We start from the raw sequence: 21,898 nt of genomic DNA, 5'->3' as shown, positions 1-21,898 counted from the left end.
ACCCTGTTTCTCTTGTGTTCAAAAATACCCCCATTGTGGCCCTAATGCGCTGCCTGGACACACGGCAGGGCCAAAAAGGAGGAGAGCACCCGGTGGCTTTCAGGACACATATATTGCTTGAAAATGTTTTAGGCCTAACTGCAAATTTGGAGAGGCATTGAGCTGCCAGAACAATAGAAACTCCCCATAAGTTACCCCATTTAGAAAACTAGACCCCTTAAGGTATTTATCTAGGGGAGTAGTGAGTATTTTGACCCCACAGTTCTTTGCTAAATGTAATGCAAAGACCGTGTAAAAAATAACATTTAGATTTTTTTCACAAATGCGTCATTTATAGGACATATTTTTCGTACACAGTATATGAAACTGAGGAAATGCACCCCAACATTTAATGCGCTGCTTCTACTGTTTTCCAAAATACCCCCACTTAGGATATAATCCATTGCCTGGCCGCATGGTGGAGCCCAAAATGACAGGAACCCCTCTATGGTTTTCAGGACATAATTTTAGCTTGAATTACTTATATGCCCCACTTCTTTACAAAGGATTTTAGCTGGCAGAACGATGTAACACCCCCAAAAGTTAACCCATTTTGAAAACGACACCCCTAAGTTATTCAACTAGTGGTGCAGTGAGTAGTTTGAGGCCACATTTTGTTGCAGGAATTAATGCAAATGTAGTGTAAAAAATAAAATGCATTTGTTTTTTTCCCACAAATACGTCATTTACAGGACAAGGTATTCATCTAGGGGTGTAGTGAGAATTATTTTTTTTGGTGTAGTATCTTTCCCTAATGGTATTCATCTAGGGGTATTGTAAAGGATCTGCCAGGCACAACTTCTGTGTATACGCCCATAGGTAATCAGTCTGCACCTGAGTCTATGTCTCTGAGACTGACTCCATCTTCCACCACTCAGGATGGCAGGCTTAGGAGTGGGAGAGCCTATCGCAGCCTGGCCAGACGGAGCTAGCTCCCGCCCTCTGTCTATTTATATCCTGCCTTTCCTGTTCCTCCTTTGCTTGTGATTCTTCTCGTGTGGTTTCCTGGCCCAGCTACAGCTTCTAACTATTTGATCCTGCTCCATACTGACCCTGGCTTACTGACTACTCTCCTGCTCTGCGTTTGGTACCTCGTACACTCCTGGTTTGACTCGGCTCGTTCACCACTCTTGTTGCTCACGGTGTTGCCGTGGGCAACTGCCCCATTTCCCCTAGCTTTGTGTACCCTTGTCTGTTGTCTCGTGCACTTACTGAGCGTAGGGACCGCCGCCCAGTTGTACCCCGTCGCCTAGGGCGGGTCGTTGCAAGTAGGCAGGGACAGAGTGGCGGGTAGATTAGGGCTCACTTGTCCGTTTCCCTACCCCCATCATTACAGGTATAGTGAGAATTATTTTTTTTTTGTCAGGGGATAATTCCCTAATGATATTCATATAGGGACATAGTGAGAATTATAATTTTTTACTTTGGAGTTTTTCTTGTATTCCAATTTATATGTGGGCTATAGTGTAATAAAAGGTGTAATTAAAAAAAAATATCATTGGATTGGGTGATAAAATGGTAAAGAAAATGTCAGAAAGTCCATAAGGGCTAAAAAAAAATCTAGATATTAATTTAGGGCTGTATGGTACACCCGGAAACATTCCCTAATGCAGAGCCCTGGTTTCTCTGGGCAGGTGTCGTATTGGTAACTGGTTTACCTCCGTGTTCCATTTTAAAATATACGCAACATCTTTTTTGGGGTCGGCTTTTTTCTGCCCGTAGGGGGCACTTCAGATGGGAAATGTTGTCCTGTGACAATTCTGCTCGCTTGACTTGATGATGCCACCCCTCCCCTGGTCTCCAAATATAAGATTTTTTTATAAGCTTTTCTTGATATTCAAGATAGGATCCCTGGTTCCTCGTCTTTCTAAAAATCACAAATTAATTATATAGGGACACTTGGATGAGGTGAACGGCCAGTTTTTTTTAACCATATCCAGGATTTCTGGACAGCATTGTAGGGCTGCAGCATCTGGTCTACAAGGTCCAACATACCCATATATATATTGTAGTCCTGTATGCACACAGGCTTACAGACAGTACTACTAATCCTGCGTACAGGAATGTGGTTGCTGCTATCTGGGTGAATGGATGTTAACATGAGAACATCTCTCTTGTCACGAAATTACAAAGTCCCCTGATTTCCCCAGCTTTTAATTTTTGGTTGACCAGGGACTTTGGCCGTCCTTTTTGATTGCGGCGTATAGTGCCACAGGCCACGTTTTTTTTCTTAGGCAGGCACCTGAAGTGTTGGAATAGACATTGTCCACATATAGATGGTAACCCTTATCAAAAAGAGGGTGCAAAATTTGCCCACTGATGTTGAGTGAAGGGGGCATTCTGGAGGGACAATTTGGGAGTTTTTCCCTTCATACACTTTAAATTTGTGAGTTTAGCTTGAGTCACTCTCACATAATTTTTTAACCCAAATCAGGCCCTCTTATTTGGCAAATATTGCCTGAATTGAAGCTAGCCTTTGAAAAGGACCAGGGACTCATCCACTGCAATATTTTTTTCAGGGATATGGGTCTGTGAAAGCTTGCCATTTAAATAATTTAAAAGTGGCCTAATTTTATAAAGCCGGTCATGGCTGGGGTCAATGTGGGGTGGGCAAAGTGTATTATCCACGAAATGAAGGAAGCGCAGTATGGTCTCAAAGCGCTGCCTTGTCATTACTTCCCTGTACATAGGGGTGTCGTACAGGACATCAGATATCCAATAGGACCTAATTGTGGGTTTCTTAACCAAACACATGTTCAATAGAAGGCCCCTTAAATTTTAAAATGTCTAGCACAACTACTAGGTGCCACACGCTATTATTGGTGTAATAAGAGGTGGGGTGACTGGCAATAAATTGAGCAGCGAATAAATTGGTCTGCTTAACAATTAGGACTAATAATTCCTCTGAGAGAAATATTTTAAAAAAGTACTCCTCCCTAAACCACTCGATGCTGATTTGGATGCCCATCACAGAATTAAATTCTGGAAAACACGGGGTGTCTGACTCCATGGGCACCCAATCAGGATCAATGGCACTAGTGCCAGGTGGGCAATCGTGCATGCGGCGCCTTGGCTGTGGCTCCTCGTCACTAGTGCTAGTGGACGATGACAAAATAAAACATTGATCATCAGTCTCACTTGCACTTTCTGTATCCGAGCAGATCATGGCGTAGGCCAAGCTAACCTTACTAGCCTAACGCTGGCCCTAACTAACTATTTCTAACTAATTGCTCCCATAACTAACACCCTACACCTAATGCCCTACGCCTAACACTAACGCTACACTATATATAGTATTTATTTTTATATATATATATATATATATATATATATTAGCACAAAGGAGGGGGAGGGTAGTAAATGGGGTACTGGGAGTGATCAAAAGGCTTTTTTTTCACCTTTCACTGGAGAAAAAGCACATAGCTCCGTTCTCCTCAAAAATCTGACCAAAATGAGGAGAACGGAGCTGTTTGCCCTGCCTTTACCTGTTGTGATTGGTCAATCAGATTTGACTGACCAATCACAGCGATTGCCGTACGGGGACCACTGTGATTGGTCCCCTGACGGCTCCCTGTCACGATCAGCAGTCTACGATAGCTGTTGTCAGGTATTTGTCACTGTGTGTTTACACACAGTGACAGTTAAAGTGAATGACGAATATATCCGTCGCTCTGCGGGAAGTAGCAGTATGAGAAGGGGGTGAACAGTGTCGTCAGAAAATAGTTAAAGCAGTTGATTGATAAGATGTTAAAGTGTTGTTGTCCTCTGATTGAGATGGGTTCATATTGTGATGTAACCAGAAGGTCTATTAAAGTGGTTGTCCAATTTAGAAAACACATTGTCATATACCCTATTAGGGAAATCAGAGTTAATAGGGAGAGTGCCACATTCAGGATCCTGGTGTCTTGGCTGGAGTAAAGAGCATTTACAAAGATAGCCTCTCACTATAGAGGACCGTTCCTGTCTTGCATTACACAGACAACCCATTGATCTGAATGGGCACTATGTAATACTTAGTTTCCCCTGTGGTGGTGCTGCAGGGAAATTGAACAATTAGTGCCAGGTTACCAGTCAGATTAAATCTGTTCACTGGGGTTTGTTAATCAGCTTATTGTCAAGGAGCGCTTAGCATGTAAGGATTGTCCAAAGCGGAGAACCTATTTAAGATACACATCCACATGATACTGGAGAGTCTGGGTGTATAAAGTTCTAACAACCTTTGACACACTAAGAACAGGAATGAATGTGTCAAATGGGCCAGGTTTTGGGCCAGGCAACTTTGGACCAGGTTTTAATCAGAGGACATTAAAACGTTCATGTCTTATCTATAAACTGGTTACTCTCCCTACTCCTATTGTTTTATTTCAGTTAGCAATTAAAATGTGTCAACTACTAAAGATTCCTAATGTTTATTTCATCTATCTACTGGCTAAGATTCCCTGTCGGTAAAAGCTTCTGAAACAGGCTCATATTCTAGATTTGATATAGTATTAATAATTGTTTCACTTCCCAGATTTTACCAATTGGTAAACCAGTTCTTTACGTTTTCATTCCAAACTATTTCAGCAATTAGGTTTGGTCGAATGCCAGAGGCAGAGAGGAGGCGTCTTGTACAGACTACAACCGAGGTCTCTGATCCTCCAGTGTCTGATCTGGTGGCTCTTTCACAGAGAATCCACTCTTCTTATATGAGTACATTCACCATGACAAAGAAAAGAGCACGTGATATTCTGACTGGCAGGAGTAGCATTTCGGTGAGGAAAGTGGTAAAATGTAACTAGAGAGAATAAATTAAACACGTAAACATTATATAAGATATTCATATTAAGCAAAAATTTTATTATTTAATGTACTACAAAACAAACTTCTATATTATCTAATTTCCTAACTACTATCTTCCAAAGCAATCGATTAGGCGAATGATCTTCTAAGGGGACATGCATTAAATCAGAACACATACTAACACAATTTTTTATATTAATGCCTTCATACAATATCTACTACATCCTCCTTTTTCTTTAGCCTTTTGTGATATACGACATGGAAACCCTATGGCAGGCAGAAAAAGGAACAGTCTGGGACCAACTGCCAACACAGGACCCTCCTGGAACAGAGATTGGAGTTCATGTATTTTACCGTTGTCAGTGTACATCTGTGGAGAATGTTCGGGCACTTACTGACTTTGCCAAAAGCGTTCCAGGTTTCAGCACACTCTACCTCAATGATCAGGTCACACTACTTAAATATGGAGTCCATGAAGCAATATTTTGCATGCTTGCCTCACTTATGAACAAGGATGGACTTCTGGTTGCTGGAGGTCATGGCTTTGTCACCCGTGAATTCTTACGGAGCCTTCGTCTCCCCTTCTGTCACATCATGGAACCAAAATTCAACTTTGCCTCCAAGTTCAATGCACTGGAAATTAACGACAGTGACCTGGCACTCTTTGTAGCTGCTATCATCTTTTGTGGTGGTTAGAGACTTATCAATATTTATTCATGTCCTTTTGTATGACGTTAAAAACTTTGCAATGCCTTCTTTTCTAATCTCTGTATACTTAGATTATATATTTAGATATACATTTTAATACAAAATAACTTTACATGATATAAACTGTGAGCCAATAGTCACGGATTATAAAGTTATTTTGCATATCACATCTTCAGCTAACAGCAGTTGCCTCCTCCCTTAATATTTCTATATATTAGTTTATACTAATAATGTGAATTTTCTTCTAGATTTTAATCTGTAAACTCAAACTGTAATCCTCTCTAAATTTAAGCTGACAGTTATATATATTATCTTTTAAATGCAGGAAGAAGCATCACTCAAGGCTGCAATAATCCAGACAACTAGGTCTTGGCTCAATAATGTTTTTTTATGGTAGTGTTATGGAGGTTTGTGAGCAGTATGGTAATTACATAAAGCAGAGGCGTAACTAGGTTCTCCAGCACTCGGGGCAAAAATTCAGTTTGGCGCCCCACCCTCTTTCCCGACATTTCCTTCCCCCTTGCCATGTTTGCTTTCTTTACCAATCAATGAGATGTAATTTTTTTTTCACCCTGTTTTTTTTAATGTAACTCGAGCATAAAACCATTTGTACATTTTACAAGCGATATAGTTATATAAGGGAGTTAACATAACAATAATAATAATAATAATCTTTATTTATATAGCGCCAACATATTACGCAGCACTTTACAATTTAGAGGGGACATGAAACAAACAATATCAGACATTACATAGTGACAAAGTTCATTTACAATTCAAATCTGGGGAGTGAGGACCCTGCTCGCAAGAGCTTACAATCTATGGGGAAATAAGGGAGACACAAAGTGTAACCGTGTTTGTTCTGTACAATGGTCCGGTCATTTTTATACACATGCGGTGGTAACATAAAGCTGCATGAGCCGGTCACCAGCCAGTATCCGTGTATGACGGACATGAAGAGAAGGAGTGTGAGGGAATCTTATTCTGATGACTAATCTAAATGGCCCTCCATAATAAATTAAAAGAAAATAAATAAAACAGATTGTATAACTGAGGCTAATTAGACTATATGGTGACATAATGAACAGCCTCCTCTTGTAGATAATGGCACGCAGCCTCCTGTAGATAGCGCCACACACCTCCCCTTGTAGATAGTGCCACACACAGCCCCCAGGAGATAGTGCCACATACGCCCCCTTGTTGATAATGCCACATACATCCCCTTGTAGGTACTGTCAGTCCCCCTGTAGATAGTCCCACACATCCCCCCTTGTTGATATTGCCACCCTTCCCCACTTGTAGATAGTGCCACACACACCCCACCTGTAGATAGTGCCACACACAACCTTCTGTAAGTAGCACTACACCCCCACCACCTTGTACATAGTGCCATTGGAGCTCCCTAGAGGAGCCCCTGACGTCACTGTCCATATATGGATAGTGATGTCAGTGGCTTCTCCAGAAGCGGAATCCCCGGGAAGAGCATAGGCAATGCTTTGTCCAGGGATTCCTCCATACCTTCCAACTTTCAAGTATCACAAAGAGGGACAACCGATGCGGTGCGCATAGCAACACCGTATAATGTCCTCTAGCTGCCCCCACAAGGTATAATGCCCTTTAGCTGCTGCCATACAGTATAATGCCCCCATAGCCGCCACCTTACAGTATAATGCACCCATACAGTATAAAGTCCACACAGATGCCCCCATACTGTATAATGCCCATACAGATTCTCCCATGCAGTATAATGCCTACACAGATGCCCCAATACAGTATAATGCTCACACAGATGCCACCATGCAGTATAATGCCCACTCAAATTCCCTCATACAGCATAATTCCCCTATTGTTGGCCCCATACAGCATAATGCCCGTATAGCTGCCCCATACAGTATAATGCCCCATACTGTATAATGCCCCCATAGCTGCCCCATACAGTATAATGCCTCATAACTGCCCCATAGAGCTTATTGCCCCCAAAGTTGCCCCATAAAGTATGATGCCCTATAGCTGCCACCATACAGTAGAATGCCACCATAGATGCCTCCATACAGCTTAATGCCCCCACAGCTGCCCCATACAGTATAATGCCCCTATAGCTGCCCCATATAGTATAATGCCCCTATAGCTTCCTCCATACACTATAATACCACCATAATTGCCCCCATACAGTATAATGCCGCCTTAATGCCCGATACAGTGAATTGCCCCCTTAGAGGCCCCTAGTACCAGTGCCCACATTAGATAGGGCCACAGTGCCCATGTAGATAGTGCCCACATTACCCATGTAGATATCGCCAGTGTCCCCTGTAGATAGTGCCCCTATATAGTGCCACAGTGCCCATGTAGATCGTGCCACTGTCCCTATAGATAGCACTACCCCTCTCTCCCTGTACATAGCGCCATTGGGACTCCCTCTAGGAGTGGCATCCCCAGCCAGAGCATAGGCTGGGGATTCTTAACTAAGATGCTACTGTTCATATATGGACAGTGACGTCACTATGGTGAAATTGCTATTTTTTTCCATTGTCCCCCAAAAAATGATAATAAAAGTTAATCAATAAGTCCCATGTACCCCAAAACAAATAGTTTTTTTGTGCAAAAGTCGTGAAACAAAAAAAAAACTATACGTATGTGGTATTGTAGAAAACTTAGAGAAAAAGAAGTCATTACGCCATAGATGTAGTGAAAAAATTAACATATTTTATTGGGACATACAACATAAAGGGTATTACATAAAATTCAAAAACAGATCCGAATAAAAATAGGAGCACAGTGTGGCGGCTTCAAGGATTTTATAAATTAGGGGTATTCGGCCCACCGTAACACAAAATCCCTGGCAGTAAGTCACAATCCAGAATGGATAATAGGTGATCCAGTCTAAATAAATTAATTATTGCATACGTAACAATGAAGATAAAAAAATGCTAGTGGAGATAATGAATGCAAAGTATCCGCAAATTTGGAGCGAAAAAAAGGACTCGCTAAAAGAGTCATATGTTTCCTCCAAAGGTTATTCAGAGTGTTTAGAAAATTTAAAACATAGTAAGTTATAGCATTACAAAAGGTAGGATGTAGCAATAAAGTAAACTAGGATCAGAATATAGTAGTGTGACTGAGTACGCCAGGGAAAGAGTCAAATATCTTACATAGAGAGTGTGAAGCTGGGCTTACCCATAGAGATGGACGTGATAAGAAGCCCCGCACTGCAGCCTGACAACGTAGCGCTACGTTGTCAGGCTGCAGTGCGGGGCTTCTTATCACGTCCATCTCTATGGGTAAGCCCAGCTTCACACTCTCTATGTAAGATATTTGACTCTTTCCCTGGCGTACTCAGTCACACTACTATATTCTGATCCTAGTTTACTTTATTGCTACATCCTACCTTTTGTAATGCTATAACTTACTATGTTTTAAATTTTCTAAACACTCTGAATAACCTTTGGAGGAAACATATGACTCTTTTAGCGAGTCCTTTTTTTCGCTCCAAATTTGCAGATACTTTGCATTCATTATCTCCACTAGCATTTTTTTATCTTCATTGTTACGTATGCAATAATTAATTTATTTAGACTGGATCACCTATTATCCATTCTGGATTGTGACTTACTGCCAGGGATTTTGTGTTACGGTGGGCCGAATACCCCTAATTTATAAAATCCTTGAAGCCGCCACACTGTGCTCCTATTTTTATTCGGATCTGTTTTTGAATTTTATGTAATACCCTTTATGTTGTATGTCCCAATAAAATATGTTAATTTTTTCACTACATCTATGGCGTAATGACTTCTTTTTCTCTAAGTTTTCTATGATATAATGAAGTTTGCTACATTATTTATATATAACGAGGCGTATTGGACACTTGTTAATTGACGCCTAACTATCTACCTAACCCGGTAAGTCCTTATATTTCAACGTATGTGGTATTGTTGTAATTGTACCGACCCATAAAATAAAGATAACATGTTATTTACACCGCACAGTGAACGGCGTGAATTTAAAACGCATAGAACAAGGGCAGAATTTCATTTTTTTTTCTATTCCCACCAAAAAAAGTTAATAAAAGTTAATCAGAAAATGATATGTACCCCAAAATGGTGCCATTAAAAAGTACAACTAATGCCGCAAAAAAACAAGTCCTCATACAGCTATGTCGACAGAAAAATAAAAAAGTTATAGCTCTTTGAAAAAACGGAAAAAATAATTGCTTGGTCATTAGGGCCTGAAATAGTCTGGTCACTAAGGGGTAAAAGGGGTTTTTCTGTTTTTTCGTAAATAAAGTTTATTCAGTGAGGAGCGGAAAAACCGTCTCGCGGGAAAAAGAAGCAACATGCCCTATCTTCGCGCATTTACGTTTCTGACCTCCCATTGACATCAATGGGAGGCAGAGAAAGCGTATCTCGCAGCGTTTTTTGCCCGCGGCGCTCAACGGCCGCGGGAGAAAAATGTCACGAAGGAATTTTGAGGCAGAATTTTCTGCCTGCAAAAAACTCTGTGTGAACATACCTTAATTTGTATTACTATTTGGCCATTCATATTGGGAATTGCCTACATTTATTTATTATTATATAACTAGATACATCATCAGCACAAATCCCTCCCTAGTGCTGATTTTACTTTTCTACAATGCTATTAGGCCTCATTCACACGGCAGGGTTTCCCGGCCGGGTGCCGGCCGTTCATAAATCGGCCGGTACCCGGCTGCATTAGGAATAATAGACCCCTAATGGGGCTATTCACACGACCGATTTTTTGACGGCCGGGAAATCCGGCCGTCAAAAAATAGGACATGCTCTATCTTCGCCCGGGTACCCGGCCGCCCGGCTCCCATAGAAGTCTATGGGGCCGGGTATTACACGGCCATCACCGGAATGTGTTCCGAGTGATGGCCGGGTTTCCCGGCGCTTGCGCTCTATCTCCTCCTCCTCACAGCGCAGAGTGCATGTGAGGAGGAGGAGTTGATGCCATGCTGACGAATGGCATGGCTTAACACTGTGTGGCAGGGCCGGGGTGTACAGCAGGTGGAAGAGAGCGCTGCGCTAGCTCCCGTCCCCTGCTTGTTTTCCTGGCCCGGCGACACCTTCGATGGCGCCGCTAGTAGCAGCAGCTGCTGCTGCTGCGGCTGCTACTGCCGTAGCGACGCCGCTATAGCAGAGCAGGTATCTCCCCTCTCCGCTCTGCTATGTGCTAGCCGCACTTTAGCTCCTTGAAGGAGCGGAATCCCCGTGTTTTCAGGGATTCCGCTCCTGGACAGAGCGCTTGATGTCTCTGTCCATATCTGGGCAGTGACATCAGGGGAAACTCCTGAAGCGGAATCCCCGAACACATGGGGATTCCCCTTCAGGAGTTGCCGCTGATGTCACTGTCCGGATCTGCCCGGCCCGGCACGGATGCAAAACTTGATGCAAACCGGCCGGGCAGAATGGCCGATTTTACCGGCCGGCACTCGGGCTCGGGAACGACCCGTTCGTGTGAATCCCGCCTTAGTGTAAGGCCTTATTCACACGACAGGGTCCGAGTGTTGGCCGATAAAAACGGCTGTTTTGGGACGTTTTTCCCGGCCGTCTTGCATCCGTTCCGATTCTGTTCCGGGCCGTGTTGCTGTTTTTAACGGCCGATTTTGACCCGTTTTGCATCTGGTTTTTTTCCCTGTCCGTTTAAAAATCGGATGAATTTCATTTGTACATTTTTTGCCACACACTTGCCTCTGTAGATAATTCCACACACTGCCCTCTGTAGATACTGCCACAGCCCCCCTGTAGGTAGTGCCACACAGCCCCCCTTGTAGGTAATGCCACACAGCCCCCCTGTAGGTAATGCCACACAGCCCCCCTGTAGGTAGTGCCACACAGCCCCCCTGTAGGTAGTGCCACACAGCCCCCCTGTAGGTAGTGCCACACAGCCCCCTGTAGGTAATGCCACGCGGCGACCTGTAGGTAATGCCACGCAGCCCCTTGTAGGTAATGCTACGCAGCCCCCCTGTAGGTAAGGCCACACCGTCCCCCTGTAGGTAATGCCATAAAGCCCCCCCTGTAGGTAGTGCTACACAGACCCCTTGTACATAGTCAACTACGATTGATGCCACCCCCCCTACTTTCCTGTAGGGGAAGGCTCCAGGAGAAGTCCCTCACTTCACTGTCCATATATGGACGGTGAAATGAGGGACTTCTCCTGGATCGGAATCCCCGGCCACAGCGGTGGGGATTCCGCTTCAGAAGTCCCTGATGTCACTGTGTCCATATATGGACAGTGAAGGCAGGGACTTCTGCTGGAGCGGAATGCCCAATCCCCGGCCATCACTTGGAGCACATTCCAGTGATGGCCGTGTATTACCCGGCCCAATAGACTTCTATGGGAGACGGGCTGACCGGGAGAACGGCCGAAAACAGGGCATGTCCCATTTTTTGATGGCCGGGTTTCAAAAATTCGGTCATGTGAATAGCCCAATTTGGGGTCTATTCTTCCTACTGCGGCCGTGTGACAGACGTTTTTTGACAGGATACCCTGTCGTGTGCATAACGGATAAGTAGAATGTATCACATAGATACTGAAATGTAAACTGAATGTAGTTGTATCTGCCCCTCAGCTGTAAACAAAAGTTGATCTTTACTTACATTAACCCCTTCCCGACATCCGCCGTATATATACGGCGCACGCCGGGTGGGGCAATATGGAGCGGGCTCACGGGCTGAGTCCGCTCCATAGAGCGAGTGTGTCGGCTGTGTGTTACAGCCGACACTTCCGGGTTACGAGCGGGATCGCGCTTGTTTAACCCGTTAAATGCCGCGTTCAATAGAGATCGCAGCATTTAAAATTACTAAAAACAGGGGGGCGACCCCCTGTAACGTCTCAACGGCCCCCCCGCGGCGAGATCGGGGGGAGCCGTTGGTTCACATGGCTGCCTGGGGGTCTGACGAAGTCCCCCAGGTCCGCCATCTTGGTACTCCGGCAGGGCTTCATAGGAGACTGTCAGAATCACAATATACTGCAATACATTAGTATTGCAGTATATTGTGCAAGCGATCTAACGATCGCTGGTTGAAGTCCCCTAGGGGGACTAATAAAAAATGTAAAAATGAGTTAAATAAAGTTGTTTTTTTTGTGTAAAAAAAAATAAATATTAAAAGTTCAAAAAACCCCCCTTTTCCAATTTTCCCCCTAGAGCATAGTAAAAAATTAAATAAATAAACATAATTGGTATCACCGCGTCTGTAAAAGTCTGGACTATCACAATATATCATTATTTAACCCGCACGGTGAACGCCGTAAAAAAAAAAAATTGTAAACGCCAGAATCTCAATTTTTTTGCTCACCTAATTTCCCACAAAAAATTAAATAAAAAGTGATTAAAATTTACACCAAAATGGTATTATTAAAAACTACAGCTTATCCCGCAAAAAATAAGCCCTTATACCACTTAATCGACGGAAAAATAAAGACGTTACGGCTCTCGGAATTTGGCAAAATAAATTTTCTTTTTTACACTTAGGTTTTTACTTGTAAAAGTAGTAAAATATAGAAAAACCTACACATATTTGGTATCGGCGTAATCATATTGACCCATAGAATAAAATTAATATGTTGTTTTAATTGTACAGTGAATTCCGTAAAAATGGCGCGCAAATAACCATGGCGGAATCGCTGTTTTTTTCATTTTCGACCCCACAAATAATTTTTTTCCCGTTTCCTAGTACATTATACGGCAAAATAAATGGTGCTACAAAAAACTACAACTTGTCCCGCAAAAATCAAGCCCTCATAGTACTATATCGACGGAAAAATAAAGGCGTTATAGCCTTTGGAATGTGGGGAGGGAAAAACGAAAATGAAAATCTGAAAAAGGGCTGCGGCGTGAAAGGGTTAAACAAAAAAATCCCTTTGGCCTCCTCATACATAGATATTTTCTGACATTTTAGGCCTTAAAATTCTGCCTGGAAAAATCAGCTCCAGTTATTTTGAAGTGGTTTTCCACCACATACGTTTTTTGCCGCGATTTTTGAAGCTGTATTTTGTCGCAGTTTTTTTAGCCTTTTTTTTTTTCTATTTATTCCACAGACAGAGAGAGAATAACCCCAAGCGTTTTTTGTCGATAAATGTGTTGATTTCAATGGAGTTTATGTGGCAGAAAACGCCTCAAGATAGGGCATGTCGCTTCTTTTTCCCGCAAGCGTTTTTTTTTTGCTCGCAGGAAAAGAACGCCACCACTTCCCATTGAAATCCATAGGAGGCAATATTCGTCCATTTCTCTGCCGCAGTTTTTGCCACGGTTTCCGCGGCAAAAAAAACTCCTTGTGAACAGGGCCTAAGAGTGCACGAAAAAAAAATGCAGGTTAAAATGCCAGCGTTTTGTAAAGTATAAGACCGGATTCCTACGGGTCGGATTCGCTACGTAAAAATCACAGTGTATCCGACCTGGAACCCGCAGTACATTGCTTCCAGAAGATCTTACCACATTGTCGTGCGGTTTTTAGAACAGAATTTCTGCCCCGGAAAAAGCGGTTGGGAGAAAAAAACGATCATACTCACCCCCTCCCTCTTCTCTGCACATAGTCCGGCCTCCTAGGATGACATTGCAGGCCATGTGACGCTGCAGCCGGTTATTCGCTGCAGCGGTCACATGGGATGAAATGTCATCCCAGGAGGCCGATTTTGACCCGTTTTGCATCTGGTTTTTTTCCCTGTCCGTTTAAAAATCGGATGAATTTCATTTGTACATTTTTTGCCACACACTTGCCTCTGTAGATAATTCCACACACTGCCCTCTGTAGATACTGCCACAGCCCCCCTGTAGGTAGTGCCACACAGCCCCCCTTGTAGGTAATGCCACACAGCCCCCCTGTAGGTAATGCCACACAGCCCCCCTGTAGGTAGTGCCACACAGCCCCCCTGTAGGTAGTGCCACACAGCCCCCCTGTAGGTAGTGCCACACAGCCCCCTGTAGGTAATGCCACGCGGCGACCTGTAGGTAATGCCACGCAGCCCCTTGTAGGTAATGCTACGCAGCCCCCCTGTAGGTAAGGCCACACCGTCCCCCTGTAGGTAATGCCATAAAGCCCCCCCTGTAGGTAGTGCTACACAGACCCCTTGTACATAGTCAACTACGATTGATGCCACCCCCCCTACTTTCCTGTAGGGGAAGGCTCCAGGAGAAGTCCCTCACTTCACTGTCCATATATGGACGGTGAAATGAGGGACTTCTCCTGGATCGGAATCCCCGGCCACAGCGGTGGGGATTCCGCTTCAGAAGTCCCTGATGTCACTGTGTCCATATATGGACAGTGAAGGCAGGGACTTCTGCTGGAGCGGAATGCCCAATCCCCGGCCATCACTTGGAGCACATTCCAGTGATGGCCGTGTATTACCCGGCCCAATAGACTTCTATGGGAGACGGGCTGACCGGGAGAACGGCCGAAAACAGGGCATGTCCCATTTTTTGATGGCCGGGTTTCAAAAATTCGGTCATGTGAATAGCCCAATTTGGGGTCTATTCTTCCTACTGCGGCCGTGTGACAGACGTTTTTTGACAGGATACCCTGTCGTGTGCATAACGGATAAGTAGAATGTATCACATAGATACTGAAATGTAAACTGAATGTAGTTGTATCTGCCCCTCAGCTGTAAACAAAAGTTGATCTTTACTTACATTAACCCCTTCCCGACATCCGCCGTATATATACGGCGCACGCCGGGTGGGGCAATATGGAGCGGGCTCACGGGCTGAGTCCGCTCCATAGAGCGAGTGTGTCGGCTGTGTGTTACAGCCGACACTTCCGGGTTACGAGCGGGATCGCGCTTGTTTAACCCGTTAAATGCCGCGTTCAATAGAGATCGCAGCATTTAAAATTACTAAAAACAGGGGGGCGACCCCCTGTAACGTCTCAACGGCCCCCCCGCGGCGAGATCGGGGGGAGCCGTTGGTTCACATGGCTGCCTGGGGGTCTGACGAAGTCCCCCAGGTCCGCCATCTTGGTACTCCGGCAGGGCTTCATAGGAGACTGTCAGAATCACAATATACTGCAATACATTAGTATTGCAGTATATTGTGCAAGCGATCTAACGATCGCTGGTTGAAGTCCCCTAGGGGGACTAATAAAAAATGTAAAAATGAGTTAAATAAAGTTGTTTTTTTTGTGTAAAAAAAAATAAATATTAAAAGTTCAAAAAACCCCCCTTTTCCAATTTTCCCCCTAGAGCATAGTAAAAAATTAAATAAATAAACATAATTGGTATCACCGCGTCTGTAAAAGTCTGGACTATCACAATATATCATTATTTAACCCGCACGGTGAACGCCGTAAAAAAAAAAAATTGTAAACGCCAGAATCTCAATTTTTTTGCTCACCTAATTTCCCACAAAAAATTAAATAAAAAGTGATTAAAATTTACACCAAAATGGTATTATTAAAAACTACAGCTTATCCCGCAAAAAATAAGCCCTTATACCACTTAATCGACGGAAAAATAAAGACGTTACGGCTCTCGGAATTTGGCAAAATAAATTTTCTTTTTTACACTTAGGTTTTTACTTGTAAAAGTAGTAAAATATAGAAAAACCTACACATATTTGGTATCGGCGTAATCATATTGACCCATAGAATAAAATTAATATGTTGTTTTAATTGTACAGTGAATTCCGTAAAAATGGCGCGCAAATAACCATGGCGGAATCGCTGTTTTTTTCATTTTCGACCCCACAAATAATTTTTTTCCCGTTTCCTAGTACATTATACGGCAAAATAAATGGTGCTACAAAAAACTACAACTTGTCCCGCAAAAATCAAGCCCTCATAGTACTATATCGACGGAAAAATAAAGGCGTTATAGCCTTTGGAATGTGGGGAGGGAAAAACGAAAATGAAAATCTGAAAAAGGGCTGCGGCGTGAAAGGGTTAAACAAAAAAATCCCTTTGGCCTCCTCATACATAGATATTTTCTGACATTTTAGGCCTTAAAATTCTGCCTGGAAAAATCAGCTCCAGTTATTTTGAAGTGGTTTTCCACCACATACGTTTTTTGCCGCGATTTTTGAAGCTGTATTTTGTCGCAGTTTTTTTAGCCTTTTTTTTTTTCTATTTATTCCACAGACAGAGAGAGAATAACCCCAAGCGTTTTTTGTCGATAAATGTGTTGATTTCAATGGAGTTTATGTGGCAGAAAACGCCTCAAGATAGGGCATGTCGCTTCTTTTTCCCGCAAGCGTTTTTTTTTTGCTCGCAGGAAAAGAACGCCACCACTTCCCATTGAAATCCATAGGAGGCAATATTCGTCCATTTCTCTGCCGCAGTTTTTGCCACGGTTTCCGCGGCAAAAAAACTCCTTGTGAACAGGGCCTAAGAGTGCACGAAAAAAAAATGCAGGTTAAAATGCCAGCGTTTTGTAAAGTATAAGACCGGATTCCTACGGGTCGGATTCGCTACGTAAAAATCACAGTGTATCCGACCTGGAACCCGCAGTACATTGCTTCCAGAAGATCTTACCACATTGTCGTGCGGTTTTTAGAACAGAATTTCTGCCCCGGAAAAAGCGGTTGGGAGAAAAAAACGATCATACTCACCCCCTCCCTCTTCTCTGCACATAGTCCGGCCTCCTAGGATGACATTGCAGGCCATGTGACGCTGCAGCCGGTTATTCGCTGCAGCGGTCACATGGGATGAAATGTCATCCCAGGAGGCCGGACTGCAGGAAGAAGGAGATACTTCTGTGCAAGTATGATTTTTTTTTTCCTGAGTTGCGATCTTTGCGGCGGATTTGCTACAACTCCGCCACAATAATTGGCTTTCTGTTGCAGGTTTTGCATCCCCATTGAATTCAATGGGGAAAACCCGCAACAGAAAATCAACAAAAACGCAGCATAAATTGACATGCTGGGGAATTCAATTCTGCACCGAAGGCCAATTAATTAACGTTTACGCTGCGTTTTCTCCACAGCGTGGGCATGAGATTTTCTAAATTTCATCCACTTTGCTGCAACTGTAAACGCTGCAGAATTTTCGCACAGAATTCCGTAACTGTTTTTGGTGGCGTTTTTAAACCTAGTATAATTTTGTATATGCTTTTCTGCCATTTTTAAAGTCCTATAGAGAAGCCTGTGGGAGAAATGGCTGAAAAAAACCCACTACCCACAGCATGCTGCTTTTGGAAAAAATTGCCACTGGCCACAAAATTCCCTTTATAAAAGGCGTATACAAAAACGTAGTTGAGTGCAGTGCACTTTATATCTTACTATACACTTAAATGTAACATCTGGCTGGACTAAAAAAAAAAAACATCAAATAACGCAGTTGAAAATTACATTTAAATTCTATGAAAAACACAAAAGTGCAGCATAACGCTGTGTGTGTGAATATTAGAGGTTTTATATGAAAGTAGAGTTACAATACTGTAACTCTTTTGAGTCTATGCTTTTTTAGGTGTACATAAGCTACCATATGGTGCTCATTTGTGTAGATCTTACTGACTGGATTACTGGATTTACGACTTCATGAAAGGTGTGTGGGAGTCATGTGAGTCCATATGACCCCATTGCGTAGAATTCTTTCTTCTCCAAAACTATGTAACATTACAGGTAATCTTATGCCACCATTCAATCTGCTATTAACTTATCTAGCATGTCAGTTATATTCATTTAACTAATATCAGCATCGGTAAATTACTTTTACATCTGTCCCTTGATCTCTTCTTTTCCAAACTTATTATTGAAGATATAATGTTCCTTCTTATTACTGTTTTTCTTTTTGAAAAAGTCTAAACAATTTCTTAATTTTCTCTCCATTTCCAGACCGCCCAGGCCTCATGAGCGCCTCCCAGGTAGAAGACATCCAAGAAAGAATTCTAAGTGCTCTCAGGCGTCATCTGCAGACATCTCATCCGGATGCTCCCTTCCTTTTTCCAAAACTCTTACACAAGATGGCTGATCTGCGCCAACTGGTGACTGAGCATGCAGATCTTGTACAGAGTATAAAACGTACTGAATCCAGTGCTTCACTGCATCCACTGCTACAGGAGATCTATAGAGACATGTACTAACTATAACATGTAACACTAACATGCATATATATATTGATTCCTTATTTATACCTGAACTTGTACCCTAACAATGAAGCATAACTACATTTTATCATACGGTAGCACTTACGGATTTGCACAAAAATTTGATAATGCCCAAATAAGACAGTGTTCAGTATTCATGAACGTTACAAATTTCAGGGGACCACCCATATAATGATGTTATGTTTTCTCAATCCAAATTACTTAGCATAAAACATATACTCATATATACAGTACATATATATATATATATATATATATTTTTTTTTTTTATTTTTTTTTTATTTTTTGTGTGAAACAGTTTTCCAAAATAGCATTGAAAATAGCATTACATTTCTTTACAAGGACATTCAAATATGAAGGTCAGCTTCATATCGAGAGGAAAGTTAACTTCCCAACCCCATTGCCTCTCTAAAATTATTATTTAGGGCATTTCTATCTAATGAAGTTCTAGAGTCTCCTATTTGGGAAATAACAGTCTCCTGTTTTCCTCCCTCCACAATTGAAAAATTAAAAAAGTATCCTTTTTCCATAAGGAAAAATCAGAATAGGCAACTTTTTGCCAGTTTTTACCTTTAGCACTGATAGACATAGAGCTCAATAGAGAATGTCTATTTTACCGCACAGTGCACCAAAAATATGTTGCCATCCAGAGTTAATTCCCATATTGTTTCTCTTATTTTGTGTTAAAGCTTATAGAAATCACTCAGGTGTTTCCGTCATTCTCATAGACAGTGAGTCATGTGCTCAACCGCCGCTCTATTCAAGCTCAGAGACAGCAGAGAGAGAGAGATTAATTTCTGGTGACTCGTTTCTATATGTTTATACCGGTCAGAAATGTAAAACCTCTGCACAGACAGATTTAAAGACTGACATGCTGGCTGCCTGCAGGTGCCACTACAGATTACTGTATACTGTCTTATTGAGTTCAATATATAACAGGATGCAGTTAGCTCATAAGCTTCCTTTAGTAGTGGCTGCAGGCAGCCAGCGAATTGTCTTTTTCATTTATGTGTATATGTATTCTGGGAATGTGGCTCTATAAAAACATCCAGCGGTCAGGGTCCTTTAAACTCGCACCATAGAGTATTTACCATGTGGTTTTCGCCTTCTCCCCAAGTGATCTGGCAGCTGAATGTCGGGTCTCGGACTCTGAGGAGAAGATAGAAGCAGGTTTAAAAATCCAGCCCAAGATAAACATTCCCCCCGGCAATCATTTTCGTAATGCTATCCCTGACCCAATAACCCTAAAATAGACATGTAATATACAATCACAAATAAAATTTCTACTTTAGGGTAAAACTAAATTATTACCAGAAAACTTAGCTGAAAAGTAAAAAAGCATATTTTTTTTTAACTATTATTTTCAAACTTTAAGCCTAGAAATTCTAAAATAGCAAAAATTTTTTTAGCAAAATGATAAAAAATAAACCAACATTGTCTACGAAAAAAACATTGCAAAAATCACATCGCTAGCCCAACAAATAAAAAAGTTATAGCCGTTTAACTAACGCGTGGTAAAAATGGCTAAATGGTGTCTGGTCCTGAAGGCTCAAAATAGCCCGGTCCTGGATCGGTTAATAAATTAATCAGCACAGAAATTTGGACCTATTTATATAACGATAAACAAAAGTGTATACAAGGGTGGACATTTAATATAAGCAATGATTGTGAGTATCTCAATTCATTTTACCTGTTTGGGTATGTTCACACGGCAGCCTCCGTTACGGCTGAAATTACGGAGCTGTTTTCAGGAGAAAACATGCATGTGCAGGTGCTTTTCGCTGTGTCCATTACGGACGTAATTGGAGCTGTTTTTCCATGGAGTCAATGGAAAACGGCTCCAATTACGTCTCAAGAAGTGACAGGCACTTCTTTGATGCGGACATCTTTTTTACACGCCGTCTTTTGACAGCGGCGCGTAAAAAAAGTGACCGTCGGCACAGAACATCGTAAAGCCCATTCAAATGAATGGGCAGATGTTTGCCGACGCTTTGGAGCAGTATTTTCGGACGTAATTCGAGGCTAAAATACCCGGATTATGTCCGTAAATAGGGTGTGCGAACCCAGCCTTACTATATTACATATAGTAACACGTAGCTCTTAAATATGTACCATGTGCTCACAGTGTTATATACAACATAATAATGAGATGCATGAAGCAGTAAATATTAACAATCATCTAATAATATTGAATATTGACTGTAAAGTGTAAAAACATTCTTTGTATGTGCCATGGGATCTGCAATAAAATTATTATACTTGTTTTTCTATTTTAAATCCCTTGTCTCATGCATTTTTGTTTATTGTAATTGACATTGGCACACACTTTGGGCTTACCTAGTAAATAATAAAATGTGCAAGATGTTAGCACTGTACAGACTTAACTGCTCTGCAATTATGGGCATGGTTTTAGTCAGACATGTCTCAGTGAGAAGGTTGGTGGGGAATTGTCACAGCCATGGGGCATGTGTTCCCACTAGGCCGCTCCGCCGTAGAGGAGTAGCAGCTGGCCAAACAACAATAATTATAGTCTTTAGGACAAGAGTACCTCGATAGAAGATTTGGCGTAGCAGGCACATGGCGTAGCAGACAATTGGCACAGATGACACTTGTCACAGATGATACTTGGCACAGATGACATTTGGCACAGATGAAATTTGGCACAGATGACACTAGGCACAGATGATACACTCGACTCCGACACTAGGCTTCGCACTGGAACAAACGGGATACGGGGTACAGGAAATGGGAACACTGGATACAGGATACAACTAAGGAACCATTTGCAATGACGAACAAGGGCAGACACAACAACGCTCAGGCAAGGAGAAAAGGGGCAGAGTCCTTTTTAAAGTCCAGCGTGCATAGGGATTGGTTATGGAACTTTACAGTGGTACCCTGTTATGGAATCGCTAGTTGAGAAATTCCCAGGGTGGAAGTTTATGGAATTGCTATGGGAGCGATTCCCCAAAGGCTGCTGGAGACTGTTGGGAGTGAGCATGCAAATAAATCTGCAACCCCAAATCCGTCACAACTCTGATCAACAGAGTCTAAGGCTACTCTATAATGTTCTCCAGAGCCTACCGCAAGGCAGGTTGGTTTTTGCTGCATAGAACCCAGGTTGTTTTAACAGAGTTCAGTGTTGGATAAGAGGTGCAATACAGGCAATAAAAGAACAGGTAGCAAGACAGTCAGAGGGTAAACAGAGAATCCAACTCACACAGCTAGGGGATATCAGGAATAGCAGAGGTCAGAACCAGCCGCTATCAGAAAGTCCAAATCAGAAAGCAAGAGGTAATCCAGAGACAAGCCGTGGTAC

General features: G+C 42.5%; 1 protein-coding gene across 3 annotated transcripts in view; it reads left to right on the top strand.

The window, feature by feature from the left end:
• PPARD (peroxisome proliferator activated receptor delta) overlaps positions 1-20,856 on the top strand; it is a 53,010-nt gene extending 32,154 nt beyond the window's left edge. For 2 of the 3 annotated variants that reach the window (XM_075853518.1, XM_075853519.1), the window contains 3 exons: positions 4,606-4,793; positions 5,062-5,512; positions 18,308-20,856. In XM_075853518.1, the coding sequence (XP_075709633.1) occupies positions 4,606-4,793; positions 5,062-5,512; positions 18,308-18,555 (887 nt within the window). In that variant the 3' untranslated portion in view covers positions 18,556-20,856. Of the gene's footprint in view, positions 1-4,605; positions 4,794-5,061; positions 5,513-5,854; positions 5,896-18,307 lie in introns of all 3 variants that reach the window. The other variant, XM_075853520.1, reaches the window with a different exon arrangement.
• Positions 20,857-21,898: the final 1,042 nt, after the last annotated feature.

The sequence above is a fragment of the Rhinoderma darwinii genome, chromosome 2 (assembly GCF_050947455.1).
Source record: "Rhinoderma darwinii isolate aRhiDar2 chromosome 2, aRhiDar2.hap1, whole genome shotgun sequence".
NCBI lineage: Eukaryota > Metazoa > Chordata > Amphibia > Anura > Rhinodermatidae > Rhinoderma > Rhinoderma darwinii.
This window is presented reverse-complemented; position numbering and strand designations above follow the sequence as displayed.